The sequence below is a fragment of the Plasmopara halstedii genome, assembly GCF_900000015.1.
Source record: "Plasmopara halstedii genome assembly, contig: Scaffold_555, whole genome shotgun sequence".
Classification (NCBI taxonomy): Eukaryota; Oomycota; class Peronosporomycetes; order Peronosporales; family Peronosporaceae; genus Plasmopara; species Plasmopara halstedii.
In genome coordinates, this window is record NW_020187475.1 from 1817963 (window position 1) to 1839235 (window position 21273).

The following is a 21273-nucleotide window of genomic DNA, read 5'->3' on the forward strand; positions in this document are numbered from 1 at the left end:
CGCAAGTGAACGCTGAAGCATTGGCGCTGGATCGGCGCCCAAAGGCGCTCGGTCATCCAGAACCAGCAGCTGGTTCTGAGCACGAAATTCAACAATTTCGTTTCCAATGGCTCCAGGCGCTCCATTGTCACACGAAGTTACGTATTCGTCTGCTCGACGGCCAGGTGCCGCTCCTACATAGCACGAAAATCCTCAACGTTAGGAAGTCGGTGCGCAAAGTGCTCCAGGCTCTCGCTCGGCTTCAGGACACAAAGCGTGGGTGTCGAATGCGGAGACTTGCTCTCACGCACTATTCCTGCCTCAAGCTTCGCACGAAATAAACGTCAATGACGTCACACTGCTCCTTGGGCAGTGGCGATCTGCGTGTTACTCAGTATTTGGTTCCCGGAACCAGGTCGATCTCATGACGCACACCTCGGTCCGGAGGTAGAACCGACGGCGGGTCTTTGGAGATGACGTCTTGAAGTTTTTTTTACTAAAGTATAGTACGGAATTGAGGTATTCTTCAGAATCGACGATCCACTTCGTGCGTTCAGCACCCTCTTAGTGTCCTCAAGACAGATTCATCTAGTAGAGACGACGAGTAAACCGTCTCGTTCGGCCGTATAATGACCACCTCGGCTAAATTGCCTGCCTTCAAGGCACCGTCAAGCTCTTCGAAGGACATCTCATCCAGCTAAAGAAGAGCATCTACCGCGGGAATTGCCTCGAGGGTGACACCACCGTCTTCCTCCCTCGTCTACCTTTGAGAAGGCTATATAGCCTTGCGCTGTCGTCGTACCACTCCACGCGCATCACTAAGGCCTCGACATTGATGCCTCGAAACTCGTCCGATCATGCCACTCTTGGCATACAGTAACTGCTTCGTAACGTGAGCAGTGCTCAGTGGGTTACGTACCACTCCGCTTGCATAACTGGGGCCTTGCCCTAGCTATCAAAGTTAATGAACTTGACACCGATGTCCATAGGGACCCTAGGCATAATGGCACAAGTCCCCGTCGCTAATCGAACAGTGACGGTGTCACTCAAGCGCCCTTTCAGCGCCTCAGCATACAGCTGACATACTTCGATCGTGGCGCGTTGAGCATAATCTCCCGACGCACCAAAATCGATCAGGATCTTCCATGTCTCTCAAAGCCTTTCACGATCGCTTCCACATCCTGCAAGCCCGGCTTTCGTACACGTGTCGTGTTCAAAGCATAGAGCCCTTCGGGGCTATGCTTTGCTGACTTCAATCTCCTCGAGGCTCAACAGAACTCAGTTCTTCTCTAGTAGGCCGCCCCGCGCCCACAGGGTGCTGTTTTTTAACTGCGACAAATCAGACTCGTTAGAAGCGAGACGTCGGTTCAACGAATCTTTACGCGCCTTGCGCAGGGGGTAACCAGGCCGAAGGTGATGAAAGTCGACACAGACAAAATACCGTCGGGTGTTTAAACGCTGCTCGGCAGCTCGGAGCTCTCCCTCCTCTGTCTCAGGAAAGCTGAGATCCATTGGCTCAGTCCCGCTCGACGAGCTCTGAGGGTGTTCATTCCAACCAAGTCGCTCCGACTCAAACTTGAATTCGGCATGAAATGTCACATTCACCGCTTCTCTAAAAGAAGACGGATGCACACAGAAGACTTTTATTCTGGTCACGTCAATGCGGAAGCCCTCCATATAGACGGTCACTGTGACCGCCTCGGGAAATGGATCGACTGTCGTACCGGCAATGAGAGTTCTCAACTCTTGGACTAAGTTCACCAACTCATTCTTGCTCTGTTGGGCGGCAAGGAAACGCAATCGCGCGCGATATGCGTGATTAGGCGACGAGAACAGTCGCAAAAAAAAGTCAAAAAAGTCAACACTTCAGCTCCTTCCAGAATGGGAACGTTGTTTCAGCGAAAGCACTGCTCGTTAGTGCCCATTCTCGCGTTCAGTCGACTAGCTAGAGATAACTAGCACTACGCGCTGTTTCTCGTTCTGGAGCATGACGGACGCCATAGCCATCTCGGCTTCTCTCACCTAGAGCAGTTGGTGCTCTCCATTCTTACCCTCGGAGGTTTTAACGCTCACCATGAACGGCCTGGGTCGGAAAAAGTCATTCGTCGTCGACGGTGGCGTCATAGACGCAGTCGACGCTGACGGCTTTTGCTGTAGCTCTAACAGAGCATTTTCATATTTGGAAACGTCCCTCGGACCTTGCGCAACAAGGTGCTTCAAGTCCTCAGGATCCAGCAGGGACATCAGCTTATAAATTCGTCTTGAGTACCGGTTTAAATAGGAGTATTGCACTATCACAACAGAGTATCAGTCGTAACGACCCAGAGTAGATTGACTACGAGTGACGACGTACAGCGGGCCTGCCGTAGCTCTTTGCTTAGAGGAAGCTAATCAGGTCACCGACCTTACGTCGCTACAAGAACCAGTACAAGTGTAGCGGATCGCAATCCGCTACCTCCAAGAGACTGAAAACCTTAACCAAGGTAAAGAGAATCTTCCATACAAAATAAAACTTGCATTTAATTGTTTTAGTTGCGGTAAAGCCGGCAATAGGTTTTCCAAATTTATATAGTAAATCTTTTTAATATGCATCACAACTGGCAGTCCTGCAACGAAGTGGCTTCTTGTCACGGTGTAGCCACACTATTGTATGATAACACCAACTCGTGTACTTCACACCTACAACATCTTGTGTGACCCGCCCTTTTATACAAGGGTACGTGTAACCCCGTTACAGATCAGGAGACCGATGGATATAAAAGGGATGAGGATTCATTATCGGCTCTAATTCTCCTTTTAAGCGCACGTGATTGACCCACCAACACTACAGTAAAGCCCACATATTATTTGAGATGACGCTGAATACGTTTTCGCACCAAGCCTCTCGACAGTAAAACCAGGCGTTGTGGTTGCGCTTAAACGCATCACCGAATGCTTTGGCGCATGCCAAGACATTAACAAAATGAGATGCGCAAGGATGTGGTAGCTAAATACGTCTTTAATAATTGCAGCGCCAACCAAACTGCTGCGTATTAAACAATTGACTTACTTATCGGCTGTTTGTGGCCGAGTGAACTAATTGAGGCACATAAGATAAGGCAAGCGAGCTACTGCAACGGTGATATTAGACTCAAAAGCTCTCAAGAATTCATTTTACAAGGCAACGTTACTAAAACACGTACAGATATCAAGTCGCTACGTAATGGCTTCGGCAAAGCAATCTGACGACTAAATATTAAAAAACGGTGCTCACATACAATTGTCTGACAGAATTTAAAACTCACGATTGCCTTCTCTTTCTGTTTTCGATGCATGTTCAAGTTTACAACATTAAAACTCAGTTTAATATGACTAACTAATTCTGTATATTATATATTAAAAGAAGGTACCAAAAGCTCGGTACACGCGATCCGAGAATCAACCTCCCCCTTCATACATCGGATTGAGACTCTACTTGGACACTAATTCGCCTTTGGATACGTACGTGTCTCCTAGAACGCAATGATTAATTATAATTCACTTTCTTATCTTCTTCTAGTATCACTAGTCTCGTCAATCTCATATCCTAGTAAATACCTCAATTCATCATGGCAGACTCTGCATACTCGTTCAGTTTAACGACCTTCAACCCGTCGGGTAAGCTACTGCAGATTGAGTACGCACTTAACGCTGTCAATTCTGGTGGAAAGACGTCGCTTGGTATTCGATGTACGTTATCGTTTACTATTGCAATAATATGTAAATTGGAGTTTAACTTGCTCATTTCTTGCACTGTAGGCAAAAATGGTGTCGTAATTGCCACGGAGAAGAAGCTTCCGACTATATTAGTGGATGAAGAGTCGCACAAAAAGATTGCATTGTTGTCAGAACCCGCAGGTATTGTATACAGCGGTCTAGGCCCCGATTATCGCGTGCTTGTGCGTAAAGCTCGCAAGAAGGCGCAGACGTACTTTCAAAAGTACAAAGAGCATGCACCTGCTAGCATTTTAGTGCGTGAGATTGCGGCTGTTATGCAGGAATTCACTCAATCGGGTGGCGTGCGTCCTTTTGGCGTCTCCATTCTATACGCAGGTTACGATGATGATGGTCCGCAATTGTATCAAATTGATCCATCGGGAGCCTATTTTGGCTGGAAAGCTACGGCCATTGGCAAAGATTCTGTCAGTGCCAAGACGTTTCTTGAACGGGTAAGAATTAATGAACTGTTTCACGTTAATGATAATTTGTACAAACTTGTGGGAATAGCGTTACAATGACGATTTAGAAATTGAAGACGCAATTCACACGGCGCTTTTGACACTTCGTGAAGGTTTTGAAGGCGAAATGGACGAAACGAATATTGAAGTGGGCATTATTAAAGAAGACAAGAAGTTTCAGATACTAACACCTGCGGAAGTGAAAGATTACTTGGAGCAAGCGGAATAAACATTGAACGACGGTTGTGTCAACATTAGTTTGGTTACCATGACAGGACCATTAGTGTTATTGCTTTGAATTACAACTACAATAATAGTATGTGGATTGCAAAGCTATATAGTATTTCGGTCTTTGTATTGATATTTCCATAAATGATGACAGTAGTTTAGTTGCTTGATTGTGCTTGATGGAAGACAAGACCTGTGCCTTGACCACCTAAGTGACCGACACAGTCAACTCGTAGATTGCGTTGGAAGGATGCACCAACAATATTAAACGCAGTGTAAAGCTGAAGCATCTGGGTCGACGTCATTTCGATTATACCGTAAAGTAGTAACTAGCATATAGTACAAATATTATTACTTCTGCAATAAATGACATAATACAGTGACGTACCCGCTGATCGGGAAATAATAAGCACGACATTGTGAAGACAGCAGAGACTGCTCCACTTGCACCGATAGAAAATACTATTCATATACAATAACTCCACTTAATTACATGTTGCCCGTAATATATAATGATTGCAAACAAAATTACCACTTCCATTTCCCCGAAGCTTTGACATCAGTGCACTTAGCGCAGACGACGTTAATGCAGAAGTAAAGTAGAGTGTTGTGAATTCTTTGATTGATAATAACTTTGGTTGATGCCGAAAAGAGCTGAAGTTATCTCTCACATAGCCAGCAAATCTTGAGTTTGTCACTGCTTGATTGTACCAAGAACCCGAATGATTATTACTTGGTGCCAATACATGAGGTCCAAACTCCCATAACATGAACATATTAATTCCAAAGTGTGGAAACGTGATGTGACTGAATGCTGATGTTAAAAGTGTATGGAACCGTTTGCCATGGATAACAGCATCGTACGAACTCGCAAAGTGTCGCCACATAAATTGATGCAGTTTTGCATTTCGAAATGAAACACGCCAGAGTCCAAAAATCAAAGTGTTAGCAGCAATCAACGTGGCAATACATTTCTTGTTTGTGTCTTCAAACCACTGCACAACAATGCAAAGTCTTAGAAATCATATTTATTTCACTACTCGCAAGAAGTTTCGTACCGAAATATTCAGTGGTTGTCTTCTATCATGGTAAAACAAGTCATTTCCATCACCATACTGATGATTAATTGCTGCCTTCAGGTGAGTACAATTATCTTGGTCAATTACTGCTGATGTTACAATTATACCACCGGATACAAGCCCCAAACTGGCAGTAAGCACTCGGTCGTGACGACTCTCAGGATTAATCAACAACGTTCTTTTGAGACGATTGCAAACGAATGTATGCTGCTTAATACATGGACCTGAGATAGTGAAGGATTGTATCAGGAAGTTGCTGTGAAAAGGCGAATGATGGGAGCTACGAAGGCGATTAGACAAGCGGAACATTTAGGTTTCTCGTGAATTTCAAATTCTTAACCAAAATCTACTTAATTTGATATCGAAAAGTATCAAACTTGGCAAAAACATTGGAAGAAATGTTTCAATAACACAAAAATATCAAATGTCGTATTATACTAATATTGCTAATTTATAACAATAGTTTTTATTTTACCCAAGTTGCTCCATCAGACATGCAAGTTCGTTTTGATAGTCTGCTTCAACTTCCTCGAGTCTTCGCAGCTTCTGCTCTTTCAGCATCGCAATTCGCTCTTTTATTGTAGAGTTGCCATCTGCACCAAGTTCAGAGTCTTGTGATGTGACACTATCCTCCAGTAATTTTTTATGTTGTAGTAACAGATTAGTATTTCCTTCACAATGACAATTCGTCTGGATTGTAGACTTTTTCAAAGCGTTTGATGTCTGATTCGTCTCAACTTGCTTTGTCAACTTTTTTAAGCGCATGATCACGTCAAGGTGCAATGTTTCAATTTCGACACTTGCGTCTCGATCAAAATGACTACTTGGATCCCACCGTAAATAATAGTTTGACCAGAATGCTAATGACTTCATCGAACAAGACGGTACGATGACATTTTCGCACGAAGCAACGGCTCCAAACCGACCAATATCATCGCCATCTGAACTCGCATCAGCATCAAGAGTATTCCAAAGACCGTCTAAAGACAATGGGGCACGCTCAACAGCAGCTGACATGACTCGCGATGTAAGAGACGATCGAAGTTTTGGCGTTGACGGTCTCGACATAACTTTACAATCAGTTGCACTTCGATCTGGCAACAAAGATTCAGAGCGAGGCTTAGCTACTGGAGAGGAGAGGGGAGTCGAGAAAGTAAATGTGTCCAATAGTTGAGGGAATGAGATTCCAGTATCGAGGTCGCGTACTAGTTTGTGAAAGCCTGATAGCTCCACCTTTACCTTTTTTGACTCGCTGTGATTTATGGAGTGATTCAACTCGTTTCCATCAGCATTATCGTTATAGCTCTGTTGAAAGTCAAACGATAGTTGCTCGTGAGTAGATGATAGTTCAGCATCAAAATCTGCTTCTGTCTCATTGTCTTGAGAAAGCGCTGAAGGCGGGAAGACAGTACCAGCTCCTGAGACGTTACTCGAAGGCGAATACCAATCTGATGCGTCAAAGGCATTTCTCTGATAGTGCACAAAGTCATCCATCATCGAATGATCGTAGCAAATTCTCGCTGAACGCGATAGAGAAGACTCAATAATCGATTGATCCAATGACTTTTCATAGCACTGGCGAGTAGCTGTGATGCTTTCTTTCCATTTCATTCGGGGGGCATTGTGTGGCTTGTAAAATGGGTTAACCACAATCGCACGCTCTACGGTGCTAAGATATGACCACAATGAATGCGTCGGATGACAAGACTCCTGCTCCATGCGCTCTCGTTGCGAGTTGTATAGAAATGTACCAAATCTACACGAATACAAATGGTCGAGAATAAGGATTAGAAACCGCTCGTTAAATTCAAATGCACTCGGAAACTGAGCCATGACTTGCCACACACAATCAATCCACTGCAAAAATATTGGGGATGTTTCGTTCACATTGTTGCTAGCACCGTGATAAGTTCTCTCTCGAAATTTATGTCCAAACGAGCACCACTCTTTCTCAATTAGACGTTCGAAACCGATGATTGTTCGATAGTGTGGATCAATCAACACTTCTGACAATGCCGTCAGCTGAGCTGTCCGGTCCCATCCGTCACTACAGTGAATCAAAACACTGGACTTTTGCTCTTTCACAATACGAACAATTTCAACGGCTGAGTCCAAGATACGAGAAATATGATTTAGCCAGTGTGTGGATGCCAATTGATCAAGCCATTTGTCATTATTCTGTTTAATTGTACACAGATCCATGAGTTTGTGGTAGCTTTTGCGCATCGTGTGAATATTCTCGATCCCCATAAAAATCAACTTACATTCCGTCAAAACAAGTGCCGATTCTTTTGTTTCCAGGAATTCTTTGTCACCAGCTAACGTATTCAAGTCAGAACCAGTTTCTAGCTCTCCATTGACAGAATTCCTACGAAAGGGTGAGCTTCTTGCTCCAGTTGATATCGCAGCAGCTGCTGCTGCCGTGTGCTCTGATGCAACCATGTCTACATATTTTAACGAAGACGTCGCATGCCGTGTTTCATAGTGCTCTGTCAATTCGTATCCAGCACGACCGACAGCTTTTTGAGCGACTGCATTTTTCCACGGCCGCGCGTCGATAATAACCAGCTTGGAAGACGACGGATTCGTTGCTGCAATCGCTTGAATGAGGAACACGTCTTTGTCGCATTGTTTTTGTCCCAACCCGACTAATGGTTGGCTACTTCGACAAATTACGGCACCAGTATGACGATCACGCCACGAGAGCACCGGGATACGTCCTTTTGACCGAAACTTTGATGCCACTGCAAGCAAGCTATCAGACACGGAGCTTGGAACGGCCAAAATGGACGGATACGTGGGACACAATTCATACTGATCGTTCGCGTAACTCAATCGCCATCGATTTGTTGACGATGAAATGCCCATTCGCTTAAAATCCTCTACAGCATTATAGATCTGCCAACCGTCGATTGCACCGTGAATTCCATCAAACCGTTCAAGAGAAAACCTGGCAAATTCGTCTAGTTTGCTGTCAGATTTACCCAATGCGTGCATCTGTAAAAGTGCGTATGTACGATCGAATTTACTAAACGTTTGCTTCGATACTAGCCCATCAAATACAAAATGCAAGCGACGAAAGTCTTTCCCAATCACTTCAAGCGAGCCACTGTCGGTTTCCACCGTTTCTTTACGTTTCACAAGATCGATCGTCATAAGCGGAATCGCTTGATACGCTACTATCGATTCGGTGTGTACATCACTCGCATATGGAAGTGTATCCTCTCGGATTTTGTACATCCCATTCACAATGACAACGTCATTTATAGAATGATTAGATCCAGGACTGAAGACTAGGCGGTAATTCGTCACATACAATGTGCCTAAATGTTCGATTCGTTCCATAAATCGGATTCGCACATTTCCATTTTTTACTAATACTGCTTCCCCCGGTAAAGTCTGTAAACTTTGTTCATGAGGTCCACTGGAATACTCTGTCTCTTCACTCTCTAATCGTTCAATTCTCGAGTCTTCTTGAGCAAAGACTGGCGACAAAGCCATTTCTCGTCGTCCATTAGATGTAATAATTCCTCCTTTTATCAAACAAGAATTAAAATCTAGAGATTCTTGATACTCGGATGCTCTCCGTCTTCTTTCGCCAAATCTATGGATAGTATCATTTGTTCCATTGAACCAAAATCCTGTTTTCGTTAATTCTTCTCGATCTGCAATATCACTATGACGTCGTGGAGGTTCATAAATTTGCAGTTTTTGTCGCTCTTGAACCATTTTAGCATGTGCTTTTTTCGCTGCAATTGAACACTTAGCACATACACGAACTGGAGTGACAAAACCAGAATTGACTAGCGGCATTCTGGCTGACGAACACGCGTCACAAAAGACATTACCACATCGTCGACAATGATGACGTCGTAACATCAGTGAAAATGCAGTTTGACAACTGTAGCATTTCTCAGCTAAACTATCAGGTACCCAAGCTACAATGTGGCGGCGACGATGACCTGGTGCAGATTTAGGCTGAGGATGATGTTTTGGTGTTTTTGAAGGATTTAAATGTAACTTTGGAGGTAAGAGAGACGATGATGTCGATGATGTGATGACGGGCGATACTTGAAGAGATGGAGAGGCGCGAGTAGGCAGCATATTACCAGCTTGTCATGAAGAGAAATTCAAAAGTTACGTTTTCTGTATTATCATGTTTTTAGAATGATACAAGAAAAAAAAATGATTAATATGAAATATAAAAACTAACAGGTTTTGGAACGTCGCATATCGAACAAGCTGAACGTTCTTTCTCGAAGATCTTTGGCTCATTTTCGAATCATCGCCCAAATAATCATGAGCGACCAAGCCTCAAAAGTAAGCAACAGTATAGTGGACGATGCGAATCGTCCTGAACCTGCTGCATCATCCTTTTTAGTCTCCCATGTTGATCCTTTGAAAAGTAATGATGAAAACGATGAAGATGTTCTGGAAGGGGTTCCAGATGTAAGAGATGTCCGAGAGGAGTCGGAGGAAGACACGGCGGAAAAGAATGCACGTGAGCAGGAGCTTTTGATGAGTATCCAAGAACTTCAGCGTCAGCTGTCAATGGTACAGATTCAAACGGACAAACCTGAAGAAGAGATTGTTCCTCCCGTAATGGATGCAAGACACCGATTGATTATGGTATCTAATCGATTGCCAATTTCATTCCAACGTAATGAAACGACTGGAGAAATGAGTTTTAAAATGAGTTCTGGGGGATTAGTGACTGCTTTAAACGGTATTCGAGACCAAGTACCATTTATTTGGATTGGATGGTTGGGCGAAGAGATTCCACACGATGAACAGAGTAAAGTGCGGGAAAAACTCGCATCGGAATTTAATTGTGTACCCGTTTTTTTGACTAAAGAAATTGCATCGCGATATTATAACGATTTCAGTAATGACATTTTGTGGCCCATTTTCCACTATGTTCCGTTGCCGCTCTTTCGACCTGGCAGTGAGAAAAAATTTGATTTCCGTCAATGGGACGCGTACAAATTAGCGAATAAACGGTTTGCTCAGGCTGTCAATCAAGTTTATCGAGATGGAGATTTTGTGTGGGTACATGATTATCATCTGATGACGCTGCCTTCGTTGTTACGAGCACGTCACCCTCAGTGTAAGATTGGATGGTTTCTTCATACTCCGTTTCCGACAGCCGAGATGTACCGTACGCTTCCAGTAGGACGTGAAATTCTAGAAGGGTTACTAGGTGCGGATTTACTGGGTTTTCACACTTACGACTATGCTCGACTCTTTATTGCAGCCTGCGCACGTGTACCTGGTGCCTCAACGACGCCAAAAGGTGTGGAACTTGGTGACCACTTTACTGCAATTGGAGTATTCCCCATTGGTATTGATCCGGAACATTTCGAAGGCATTTTGAAGACGGATGCTACTCAAAAGCGCATTCGAGAACTCACTGCAAAGTTTGCTGGATGTAAAATTATTATTGGTGTTGATCGAATGGATTACATTAAGGGAATACCACACAAGATGCTTGCAATGGAACGTTTTTTGTCTTTGTACCCGGAACGATGCAAAGATGTCGTTCTCATTCAAATCGGCGTCCCATCCCGTACTGGCGTGGAGGAATATCAACATTTGGCTGCGAGTGTGAATGAAATGGTCGGACGAATCAATGGACGCTTTGGGACATTGACACACTCGCCAGTGCATTATATTCACCAATCTGTGACTCCTAGTGAATTGGTAGCACTATATAACTTGGCCGATGTTTGTCTTGTGACGTCTCTGCGCGATGGTATGAACCTTGTAAGTCATGAATACGTCATGTGTCAAACCAAATCTTGTGAACCCCATCGCGAAGGACCGGGAGTGCTCATTTTGAGTGAGTTTGCGGGTAGTGCTCAGTCGTTATCGGGTGCTATTCGTGTGAACCCGTGGAACACGACAGATATGGCAAAAGCTATTGCCTGTGCGTTAGAGTTACCGCTAATGGATCGTGAATACCGCCAGACGAACCTCTATCGTTATGTCAAGACGCACTCGGCAAGTTTTTGGGGCAAAAGCTTCCTGACGGATTTGGAAGACTTGGTGTCCAGACCGCGTGCTGTTGTGAAAAAATCGGTGAAATTGCCGACTCTTGAAGTGCTTGGAGCGTATACACGTAGTAGTCAGAGACTGCTAGTACTGGATTACGAAGGAGCCTTGTCTGATGACCTGGTAGCAGCAGGATCGCAACAACGCAGCAATGTGGCACCTCCTAAGCCGTTTGTTAAACGCCTTATCGAAACTCTTGCCAGCGATTCTCAAAATACCGTCGTGTTGATTAGTGCACATGAACGAAGTGCGATTGACAGTTGGCTAAAGGATCCCCGAGTGGGAGTCGTAGCAGAGTCGGGCTACTTTTATCGCTTGCCAAATGACAGTGAGTGGCAAGTGATGACTGAAGATACTGATCCCTCGTGGCAAAAGGTGGTGCGACCTATCATGCAGTACTTTACTGAACGAACTCCAGGCAGTCGAATCGAAAGCAAAGAGAGTTGTCTTACTTGGCATTATGGTGAAACAGACCGGATTTTTGGTCCAATGCAAGCTCGTGACATGCAAGTCAATCTTGAAGATGTGTTGTGCAATTTACCCCTTGAGGTCATTCAACGTTCAAATCGTGTGGTAGTTCGACTGCAAGGAGTTACGAAGACGTTGTTGCTTGATGAGATTATGAAGCAATTTCGAGTCGATCGAGAGAATAAAGGACAACACCAGGCCCACAACCAACGAAGTCCTCCACCAAAGCTTGATTTCGTTTTCTATGCTGGCAACGGTGTTGAGGATACCGAGCTTTTTACGTACTTTAAGAAACACATGGAATTGGCGAGAAAAGACATATCTGATCAAAATGCTACTACAGCAACCACAGACGCGTCGTCTAGTGGCTTTTTCACTGCGGCGTTATCAAAGCAAGCCAACGTATTTACTTGTCACGTTGGCAGCAGCAAGACCGAGGTACATTACTTTAGCTTGATTCAGGATTACAATGGGATTGCTAATTGTATTGTATTATCAGGCCATGTTTTATTTGGAGCGTCCTTCCGATCTTGCGCGGATGCTAAGAGGTTTGTACCATTTTGTTTCCCTCAACCACATAGTGCTGATGGCTCTATAATGTTAATATTCTGTAGCTTTGGCAGTTCACAGTCGTGACGGGAGCACGCCAAAAATCCAAAGTGATCAAACGACATCTACTGACCTGACGAATCGAGAATTATATGCTTCGGCATCGATGCCGTCGCTTTTAGCATGAGGAAAGTAAGCTGACATCTTGTGAATCAATTTGGCCTCGGCAGAAGAATTAATGGCGTAGAATAATAAGTAGCGAGCGGGATTTGACGAGATTAGCATTTACGTTACGGAATTGAATTGATTGATAGGTTAATCGTTGTCTGCGTTTCTTGAGGTTCAAAGATACTCGATCAAGATATAGTGAGAATGTGAACATTTTGAGGCCATAACCAAGAACTACCAGCGAGCGAAGATCTCGAGAAAATTGATCACATATGGTGCCAACCCATGCCCAGACACATCAAAGCAAGAATTTTAACGAAGGACTTGACTAGTCCTTTTTAATCAGGGTACAGCCAAATTACAATATGGAAAAGGCTTCAACGTAGTCTTAATTATACTAGAAGCACTCTCGTAGTGTGAACTAAATAACCAACTTATCGTCTGAGGTTACAACGAAAAAAGTCATTATGTTAATGCTGATGTATAAATCGGTAACAAACTTCATCAATACTGTCCGCTATGGCATCGGAGGCGATGCTGTCGGTAGTAGTTTAATGTTTTGTCCTGCACACGTTAGTGAGAATACAGGGCATAACTTTTTCACGTGAAGGCCGGAAAATGCGACGCCAAGATTCCGACCATTCACATAGAAACTCAGTCGACCGTATTCCATATCCAAAAGTACACCAACAGTATCTCCATCCTTACACGGATCTGCATAGTCTTCAATTGTATTGTAAAACTTGTGTCCAGTGGCACACGAGAATCCCCAGCATACGCCTCGGCTAAAAATGCTACTATTTAGCGCCAATCCCACCGCTGCAACACCAACAAACACTCCATCACCACCTCGGGCACTTTGTAACTTCAATTCCCAATATTTGATGCCACATGCCAATTCACATGTGCCCAGCACAGAACCACAGCCTTTAGCAATTTGCACTGCAAGTGTATAGTCATCCTGAAGTAGAATAGAAGTCGAGCACTTTTTCACGTCAAACTGAACAATAGGCGTCTGTAATACCAGAACTGGATGCTCAGGTCCTGCACCGATTGTACTCTCACCAAGCATAAGATGTGGTTGTATTTCGTGTTTGCTCACGCTGTCCGTCTGCACGAGTGACACAGCAATTTGAGGTCCCAATTTCAACTGGCTACGCACAGCATCCACCATCTCCTGACCCGAGCTTGTTAGAGGAAACGGAAGTGAGAATTTGATGCGCTTTGTCTTTGATAGCGCATAAAATGTGAAGAGAGGCACAGCTGCAACGAGGTCAGAGTGGACGTACGCGTATCCCCATGGGAATTCGACGTGCGCAAAACCCTGTCTTGAATCTTCAGGTGATGCACTTGTTGACTCAACATCATGTAAAGATCCATAGCCAAATGGCGTCGCTACTCGCTGCAGCGGCGAAGAAGTTCGAGGTCGAGACGCTATCATCTTGAAGCAATGACCAAAGTGGTCTATTTCTTTCTGTCTCAAAACCGCATGTAGTGACATGAAACGACACATTGCAAGAATCCTCATACATCTTTACTATCAAAAGTTTTTCAAGATAGAACTACCTTCCACGTATAATAAACCTTCTTTCTGTCATAAGCACTACCATATTGAAGTGGAAAATCATGGGTTGCACTTTGTTGGTCAATACTTCAATGGGCGCATTGTGCTGTCACTACGAACACTTGGACGACTCGTTGCTGTCGCTTCCGCGAACGTCTGCAATGGATAGCAACGTTGATTTACTCAACGCTGCTGCACCGCTTGCTGCTGTGTCTACTTCAGTCCGCATTTCTTCCTCATCTTTGCCAGTGAGTCAGTCCTTCGCCAACTATTTGTCCTTCCCTTTCCCATTCTTTAAATCCAAGATTGACAGCAAAATGGAGAGATACATTTCACAGCCGAAAAGTAAGTACGACACCTCACACTCCAGAGCTTTGATAGGCGAGCACTGGCGCAAGACGTCGAATGGGACGTTCATTCCACTTTCTCTACTAGAGCTCAGTGTCCGCAGTATCTGTGCTACAATGCTGGTGCTCAACCATGATGCATTACAAGCTACACTTGTCCCACCTGAAGTAGCAGCTATCATGATTGCATGGCTTCGACAGCATTATGTACTCGAGAAGCCGCAGTTTCAGTCGCTTGTGCCGTACTTACTATTTGAATGGAACCTTGCAAACGTCCAAGAAGTCGAGGACTCGTGGTTCAATGACGTACCAGCGACAAAGTTACAGAGTGTGAAGAGCATCGACGTATCAGGATGTACCCAATTGCAGCAATTTGGGTCCAAGTGGGGAAATCACGTATACAAACTGCCAGAGCTGGTAGTGGCTTCATTTAAAAAATGTACCCAGCTATCGTGGAAAGTTATCGAGATGTTACAGTACTCAACAAAGTTAACGGCACTTGATTTGTCGGGGTGTCTTAATGTGGATGACAAGTGCCTGAAAATAATAAAAGTGCTTGTACATTTGACATCGTTGCAACTGGTAAGACGAGAAAAGTCATATATATCGTTTAAAAAGTGACGTTTCTGATTGGATTGGTACAGATTGGTTGTTATCAAGTGACAAATTTAGGAATTGAGCATTTGTTACCGTTAAAGTATTTAGAAAAATTGCGCTTAGGCCGCTGTCGAAAATTAACGGACGAAGCTTTTGATAGATTCGCGACATCGTTTTCGAAGTTGCGCGAATTGGATGTTGCTTATTGTCGATTAAGGTGATATTTTTGATAGTTTTGTCTATATGATTTTGTTTACATGGTTTTGACGATTTAGTAATGTTGCCATGGAGCATATTGGGCGGATTGAAAGTTTACAAGTTTTGACGATACGTGGCTGTCCGATCATTACAGACGACGGCGTGGCAGCGCTTGCTGGTCTAACGAATCTTATAAAATTTGATGCGCGACATTGTAGTTTGATTCGGTGGGTTCCAGCAGAGTGGACCCAGCTTCAGGTTTTGCTGATTGGATATACTGCATTTGATGAGACGAATGTAACTATCCTTCAAAATCTAACTAAGCTGCAAGAAATTGAGCTTCACAAGTGTCACATTAAAAAGAGGTGCGACTTTTCATACAGCCACAATAGTTGCCTTGCTCAATTGCATTTTTATGGTTGAGCGCAGAGGATTCGATATCATAAGCCGGTTGCCATGCCTTGAACGCTTGATGCTGGAAGACACTGACTTAAGTGACTCTTCCCTACTAAAAATTTGCAACGAGGCAAAAGATTTGACGGCACTTAATGTTTCAGACACTGAAGTCAGCGATAGTGGAGCTACGGGCCTAGCAAAGCTCACGAAGTTGCGTATTCTTCGATTAGATACATCGAAGATAACTTGTAAGGCACTTGCGAATCTTTCAATTCTCACACATCTTGAATACTTGGACTTGTTTGGAGCGAAGTAAGTACATCAACAAAGAATGCTGTCTTGATTTCATTACTACAACATGGTTGTTTACACAGTATCTCGGATATTGGTCTCATGCACCTTATCCCGCTGCGCAACCTTCAAGAATTGACGGTATGTGGAGGTAATATTAGTGACCGCGGAGTGGGCTTCATTTCAAAAGTGACGTCGTTAACGTCTCTAAATCTGAGTCAAAACACGTATGTACAGCATCCCTTTTCATCAACACACGATTTGAACGACTAAGAACAAAACAAAAAAACTTTAACAGAAATATCCGAACCAAGTCGGTTATCTATCTCCAAGCTCTTACTGGTCTTCGGTGCCTGAATTTGTCAAACACTGGGATTTCTGCTGCCTCACTTTGTCATCTATCTCGTACGTAGATGTGACTTACTCGCTCTTTATTGTTGCTATTGATCTCAAAAAGTCGTTTGAATGGACTCAGCTTTAAGAAATTTACAATCCTTGTCCGTGTACGGGTGTTTGCTCTCTCGAGATCATATTGAGGGCTTGAAAGGTTTATTGCGCTCTTCGTTAGCTCATTTTGTGCAATACTGATACTTTCCATGCAGAAATGTTGCCCGAGCTGACGGTTTTGCGTTGCACTTAGGAAGGACAAACGCTAGTTATTGTTGTTTCCTTCATTTTTTGTGTGGAGCTTATGAGTGTGAAATCAATTGTTGGAAGTTTTGTTAAATTTACGGTGGTTTCCATTTTTTATTTTTGACGCAATAATATGAAGCGACGCATGTCAGTCTCGCCTTAATGAACAGAAATACCAATAGGAAGAGACTGTCGCGGTGAAGAAGAAGCTCTGCGATTATGCAGGCCCGACAGGGGAGTGCTCTTCGGCGTATGGAAAAAAACTACGATAGTCGCATGGAGGAGCAGGTGGAGGATCTTCGTGACAAAATGAGGTTATTACGTAGGTGTCATTTCTCTGTATATGGGTGTTACTCTTAACTTACTATCGTACGTGAGCAGAGGTGGATCGAAAAAGCAATATTCATTTACTTGAATCCAATAAACAAACGAATAAGGAGTACATTCGTCAACTTAAGAATGAGAATCAAGAACTGCTCAAAGCGCTTGCAGACTTGAAACGAACTTCTTCTGCAGGTGGAGCTGGAATTGTGCAAATGTTTGGATTTCCAGCTGCTAGCAATCTAAACGGATCAGGAGATGAAGCGGATGAAATTGTGTCGATAACACAACAGGTGAATAAAGCACGGAAACAGCATGACAATTTCAGGCATCGTGTACTATCGCAAACAACATTGCTGGAGGAACTGAAAGATGAAGTTAAAGATTTGGTGCTGGAGACGAAAAAACCGAGCTTAGAAGACACACCGGAGACTCGTAAGATTCGTATGCTGGAGAATCGACTAGACAAAGCAATGATTAAATTTAATGAGGCTCAAAGTATTCGTAAAACATACGAACAAATTGTTAAGCGACTCAAAGATGAGCGTATCGGTTTTGATAACCAGCTAGCAGCTATTGAACGGGCATTGGCTGCAAAGCAGCACGACTATAACGAGCTATTGCTGTTATCAGCTGATGCTACACATTCCCGTGATGCAGTACTGCTGGAATTAGAAAAAGCACGAATTCAACATGAAGATGAAAAGCGACATCATGAAAAGGAACTACGCGATAAGCAGCACTACGTGAAGATTCGTCTTAATATTTCAAGCCGACTAGACAAGCGCGAGCGATTGAAAGGCGCTGTTATTACAAAAGAGCTTGGAGAATTAAGTCCAGAAGGAGAAAGTCAGCTTGAGGCGCCGCTAAAGTCTACAATAACACAACAACGCAGTTCAGAAGAAGAGAAAAAAGAACATCGTAGTAAAATTGACATATTCGAAAATGCCTTCCGAAAAATTAAAGAGGCCACGGGGGTCAGTGACGTGAATGAAGTTATTCAAAAAATCACTAGTCAGGAGAGTACGACAGACAGCTTGATGAATCTTTTGAAGGAGAATCAGGCTCGATTGGAGCGATTACAAGACGAGCATGGCGGGCTTAAGGCTCATGTTGAAGAGCTCAAGTACAGTGGATCCAATGGTGGTGGTCACAGACGGAAACTTGTTGACGATCTAGAGCAGAAGTTAAGCTTGGCTAGTATCAAATTGGAACAGGCAAAGCTTAAATATGAACGTTTGGCTAGGATTTTAATTGGTGTCAAGGCTGGAGTTGAACATCTCGTGGATAAGATGGAGAGCATATGTGAAAATGAGCAAGTTAGTGTCATTACGGACGACACAATTGTTGAGGCACTACAGGAAAGTGAGGTCACCCTGACACTTTTACTCAGCCGTATAAAGCTTGCAGAATCTACAAAATCATCGAATCAAGCATATGTGAACTCGTCAGATGTGGAACAACAGTCAGTTCTTGAGAAGCATATGCCTGAAGATCAACCAAATAGCTTCATGGCATCTGAAAGTCGAATGTCGAGTTTAAATTGCGAGAATCTTGTTGCCCGACCATACAACCAGCGTATTGTATTACCAGGCATCAACGGACGTACTGCTGAGGATATCAAAATGGATGATCGGGGTGCTATTACGAATCGAAACAGTTCGAGGGACGACACAGAAGAAGCATTGAGTCGTGATCGTGTCAAACGGGCTTCTTCTCAAGTCATACTAGCACATGACAAGAACAAGAAGCGAGTGATGAAAAAAAAGCTTAAGGATCATAATGAATCATCGGACGAAGAAGGTAGCGTTGTTACTAGTATAAATGGAGCAGTAAATGGTAGTCCTTCTGATGCACCATCTCGAGGGTTTACATCTACAAAGCGTGCAATATTTAAATCTAGCAAAAAATAAAAGAAAGTCAAACTTCATACATCTCACTTCTTAAAAACTGAAGTACTGATCAGGTTTAAATCCAAGTTCTTCAAGAGCTGGAAGCACTGCAAATTTCAGCATTGGCGGAGGTCCACACATAAAGATCTGGACATTCGGTGCAGCAGCGGGCAGGTGCTTCTTGATCATATCAGCGGACACAAAACCCGTCGAGTACGGCCATCCGTCGGACGCTTTGTCCACTGTGTACCAAAACTTAAAGTTTGGATGGGTCGCAGCCATAGCTTCAATTTCGTCGCGACATAAAATGTCATTTTCAGTTTGATTGGCAAACAATAAGTAAAACTCCGTCTTATCTTCCGGATCTTGCAGCGCCCGACGTACAACTTGTAGCATGGGAGTAATTCCAGTACCACCAGCAATCATACCGATTTGAGCTGCTTTACGAATCTCAGGTACCACGTCACGCACGCGGTGCTTGATGTGAATCTCGCCTTTGCCCATGTACGAGAGTTTTCCCTTGGGGCCAGACACTTCAATAGTATCTCCAATAGCTAAGCTCTCGAGATGCTGACTCATCTTCCCACCCTCTGGAAACTTGGGGTGTACATTTTTGAAGTACACTTTAATCACTAGATCCACGTATCCTCTTGTGTCATCTGAGCTCACAGGCGTGTACGAGCGCATGACTACTTTACCCTCGTCATCGGTGTAACGCAGTGAAATATGTTGACCCACAGGAAGTCCAAGTACGTGCTGATTCGATGGTAGAGCAAAGCGAAAGCGACGTGTGTCATGCGAAAGAACCTGCTTCTCGATCAGCGGAAGATGGACGGTTGGGGGCAAATCTCCCGGCTTTGCGGGTGCCTGTAGAGTTGTGGGCGTCGACTCACGCGGCTTAAGCCTTACCAGCAACATTAAAAGCGTCGTGCCAGCTACAAGCGCAATGCCGAGAAGCATGCGAAAGTCTTGGCCCACCAGAGCCTCAAGCGTATCCATCACGAATGATTTTCTAAGTAGGATTTCAATTGATCAATCGTACGGTACAGTACCTGTCTTGAGAGCCAATTGACATGCATCTACGTCTAAAATGTGTAAACATCCGGATGCATCATACAAAACAGAAAGTTGGCGTGTTTCTTTGATATTATCGTTCTTTTTAAACCACCGAGTATCCTGCTCCAACGGTTTCGATATCATCTTTCACCATGCGAATTGGTCGCCCCGACTACAAGGCGGATAGATAAATTCGAAGAGGATGTACGAATGACAGACACCTCAGCGCGCGTTTGATATTTACGAGAAGAAAGAGTAACGATTATGTTTGAACTGTTTGTGTAGGTGTGTTCGTTCAATCATACTTTTGTTTGTCGACTTTTATAACAAGTAGCGACTTCCAAAAAACTGTAGCGGGGCTGTCGTAGCTCTTGGGCTTAATAAGGTCATCGACTGTAACCTCCAAGAGTACCCAAAACTCAACTTCTGCTCCTGCGCCTCGTCGAGGCGATTGGGAGTTATGCCACTTCCCCCGAAAGTCGAGAGGTTGGACGCGGAAGCTGCGGGCGTACTGTCCCTAGTTTCACCGCGTGTAGGAGACGAAGAGGTACTCTGTTCGCGGGCGCTCTCGAAACTAGCAACGCTGGGTGTAAATCGTTTTGTAGACACAGGGCTCATTGAGCAAATAATGCGCGAAGATCCTAAGGACGTAATGGTGTCTCAGACATGCGATCCTCACACGAGGCAACAGTTAAATATGAATTGTGGGTATTCACAATTCTGATGGGGAAGAGTGTAATGGGGGTTACACATACTCTGGTATGAAAGGGTGGGTGGGTCACACAAGATGGTGTGACCCTACAAAGGTGTGGAATACACAAGACGGTATAATCACACAATGGTGTGGCTACACCGTAACGAGAAACCACTACGTGGTGGGACTGCCAGTAGTTATGCATATTAATCAGGTTTTACAATTTAACCGGGAAAACGTAAGATTTTAGATATAGGTGACTCTGCCGCAAATAAAACAGATAAACACAGTTTTCAATTATTGGATAGAAGAATACACTTGCCTTGAATTAGCGCAAATGGCTCGGTCATTGTTGTATCACCTATTAAAATATGCGAAATGGTGTTGGGACATCAAGCATCGGGAGGATTTTTGACAGGATCAAAGACAGCCTCCTTCATGCACCAAAATTGGCGTTGCCAGACCCCGGTTACCCTTTCAGTATCGTCTGTGACGCTTTGAATTTGGTCATCGGCTGTGCACTGCTGCAAGCAGACGCCGAGGGGCGAGATCGGGTGATCACGTTT

General features: G+C 44.0%; 7 protein-coding genes across 7 annotated transcripts; 4 read left to right on the plus strand and 3 right to left on the minus strand.

Annotated features, from left to right (window-relative positions):
• Positions 1-3287: 3287 nt before the first annotated feature.
• On the plus strand, positions 3288-4404 carry PHALS_11889 (proteasome subunit alpha type; the record flags this gene model as incomplete). The annotated part of the gene is made up of 6 exons (XM_024727331.1): positions 3288-3293; positions 3362-3459; positions 3518-3530; positions 3630-3687; positions 3757-4166; positions 4225-4404. 6 exons carry the CDS (start codon positions 3288-3290, stop codon positions 4402-4404), a joined length of 765 nt encoding a protein of 254 aa, XP_024577919.1.
• A 157-nt stretch (positions 4405-4561) lies between these two features.
• PHALS_11890 (myotubularin-like protein) lies at positions 4562-9586 on the minus strand (the record flags this gene model as incomplete). The annotated part of the gene is made up of 5 exons (XM_024727332.1): positions 4562-4732; positions 4792-4865; positions 4936-5398; positions 5462-5660; positions 5958-9586. 5 exons carry the CDS (start codon positions 9584-9586, stop codon positions 4562-4564), a joined length of 4536 nt encoding a protein of 1511 aa, XP_024577920.1.
• Positions 9587-9781: 195 nt separating this feature from the next.
• Positions 9782-12737, plus strand: PHALS_11891 (-trehalose-phosphate synthase (udp-forming); the record flags this gene model as incomplete). Its single annotated transcript, XM_024727333.1, has 3 exons — positions 9782-12439; positions 12501-12549; positions 12616-12737. The coding sequence occupies 3 exons, from the start codon at positions 9782-9784 to the stop codon at positions 12735-12737; spliced, it is 2829 nt and encodes a 942-aa protein (XP_024577921.1).
• Positions 12738-13235: 498 nt separating this feature from the next.
• On the minus strand, positions 13236-14231 carry PHALS_11892 (SOCS box protein SSB-1, contains SPRY domain; the record flags this gene model as incomplete). Its single annotated transcript, XM_024727334.1, has 1 exon — positions 13236-14231. The coding sequence occupies one exon, from the start codon at positions 14229-14231 to the stop codon at positions 13236-13238; it is 996 nt and encodes a 331-aa protein (XP_024577922.1).
• Positions 14232-14344: 113 nt separating this feature from the next.
• On the plus strand, positions 14345-16751 carry PHALS_11893 (Leucine rich repeat proteins, some proteins contain F-box; the record flags this gene model as incomplete). Its single annotated transcript, XM_024727335.1, has 9 exons — positions 14345-14530; positions 14588-15211; positions 15274-15443; positions 15502-15789; positions 15854-16132; positions 16195-16338; positions 16410-16516; positions 16587-16658; positions 16714-16751. 9 exons carry the CDS (start codon positions 14345-14347, stop codon positions 16749-16751), a joined length of 1908 nt encoding a protein of 635 aa, XP_024577923.1.
• Positions 16752-17020: 269 nt separating this feature from the next.
• PHALS_11894 (uncharacterized protein) lies at positions 17021-18978 on the plus strand (the record flags this gene model as incomplete). The annotated part of the gene is made up of 2 exons (XM_024727337.1): positions 17021-17066; positions 17126-18978. The coding sequence occupies 2 exons, from the start codon at positions 17021-17023 to the stop codon at positions 18976-18978; spliced, it is 1899 nt and encodes a 632-aa protein (XP_024577924.1).
• Positions 18979-19008: 30 nt separating this feature from the next.
• Positions 19009-20036, minus strand: PHALS_11895 (nadh-cytochrome b5 reductase; the record flags this gene model as incomplete). Its single annotated transcript, XM_024727338.1, has 2 exons — positions 19009-19941; positions 20010-20036. The coding sequence occupies 2 exons, from the start codon at positions 20034-20036 to the stop codon at positions 19009-19011; spliced, it is 960 nt and encodes a 319-aa protein (XP_024577925.1).
• Between the last annotated feature and the right edge of the window lie 1237 nt (positions 20037-21273).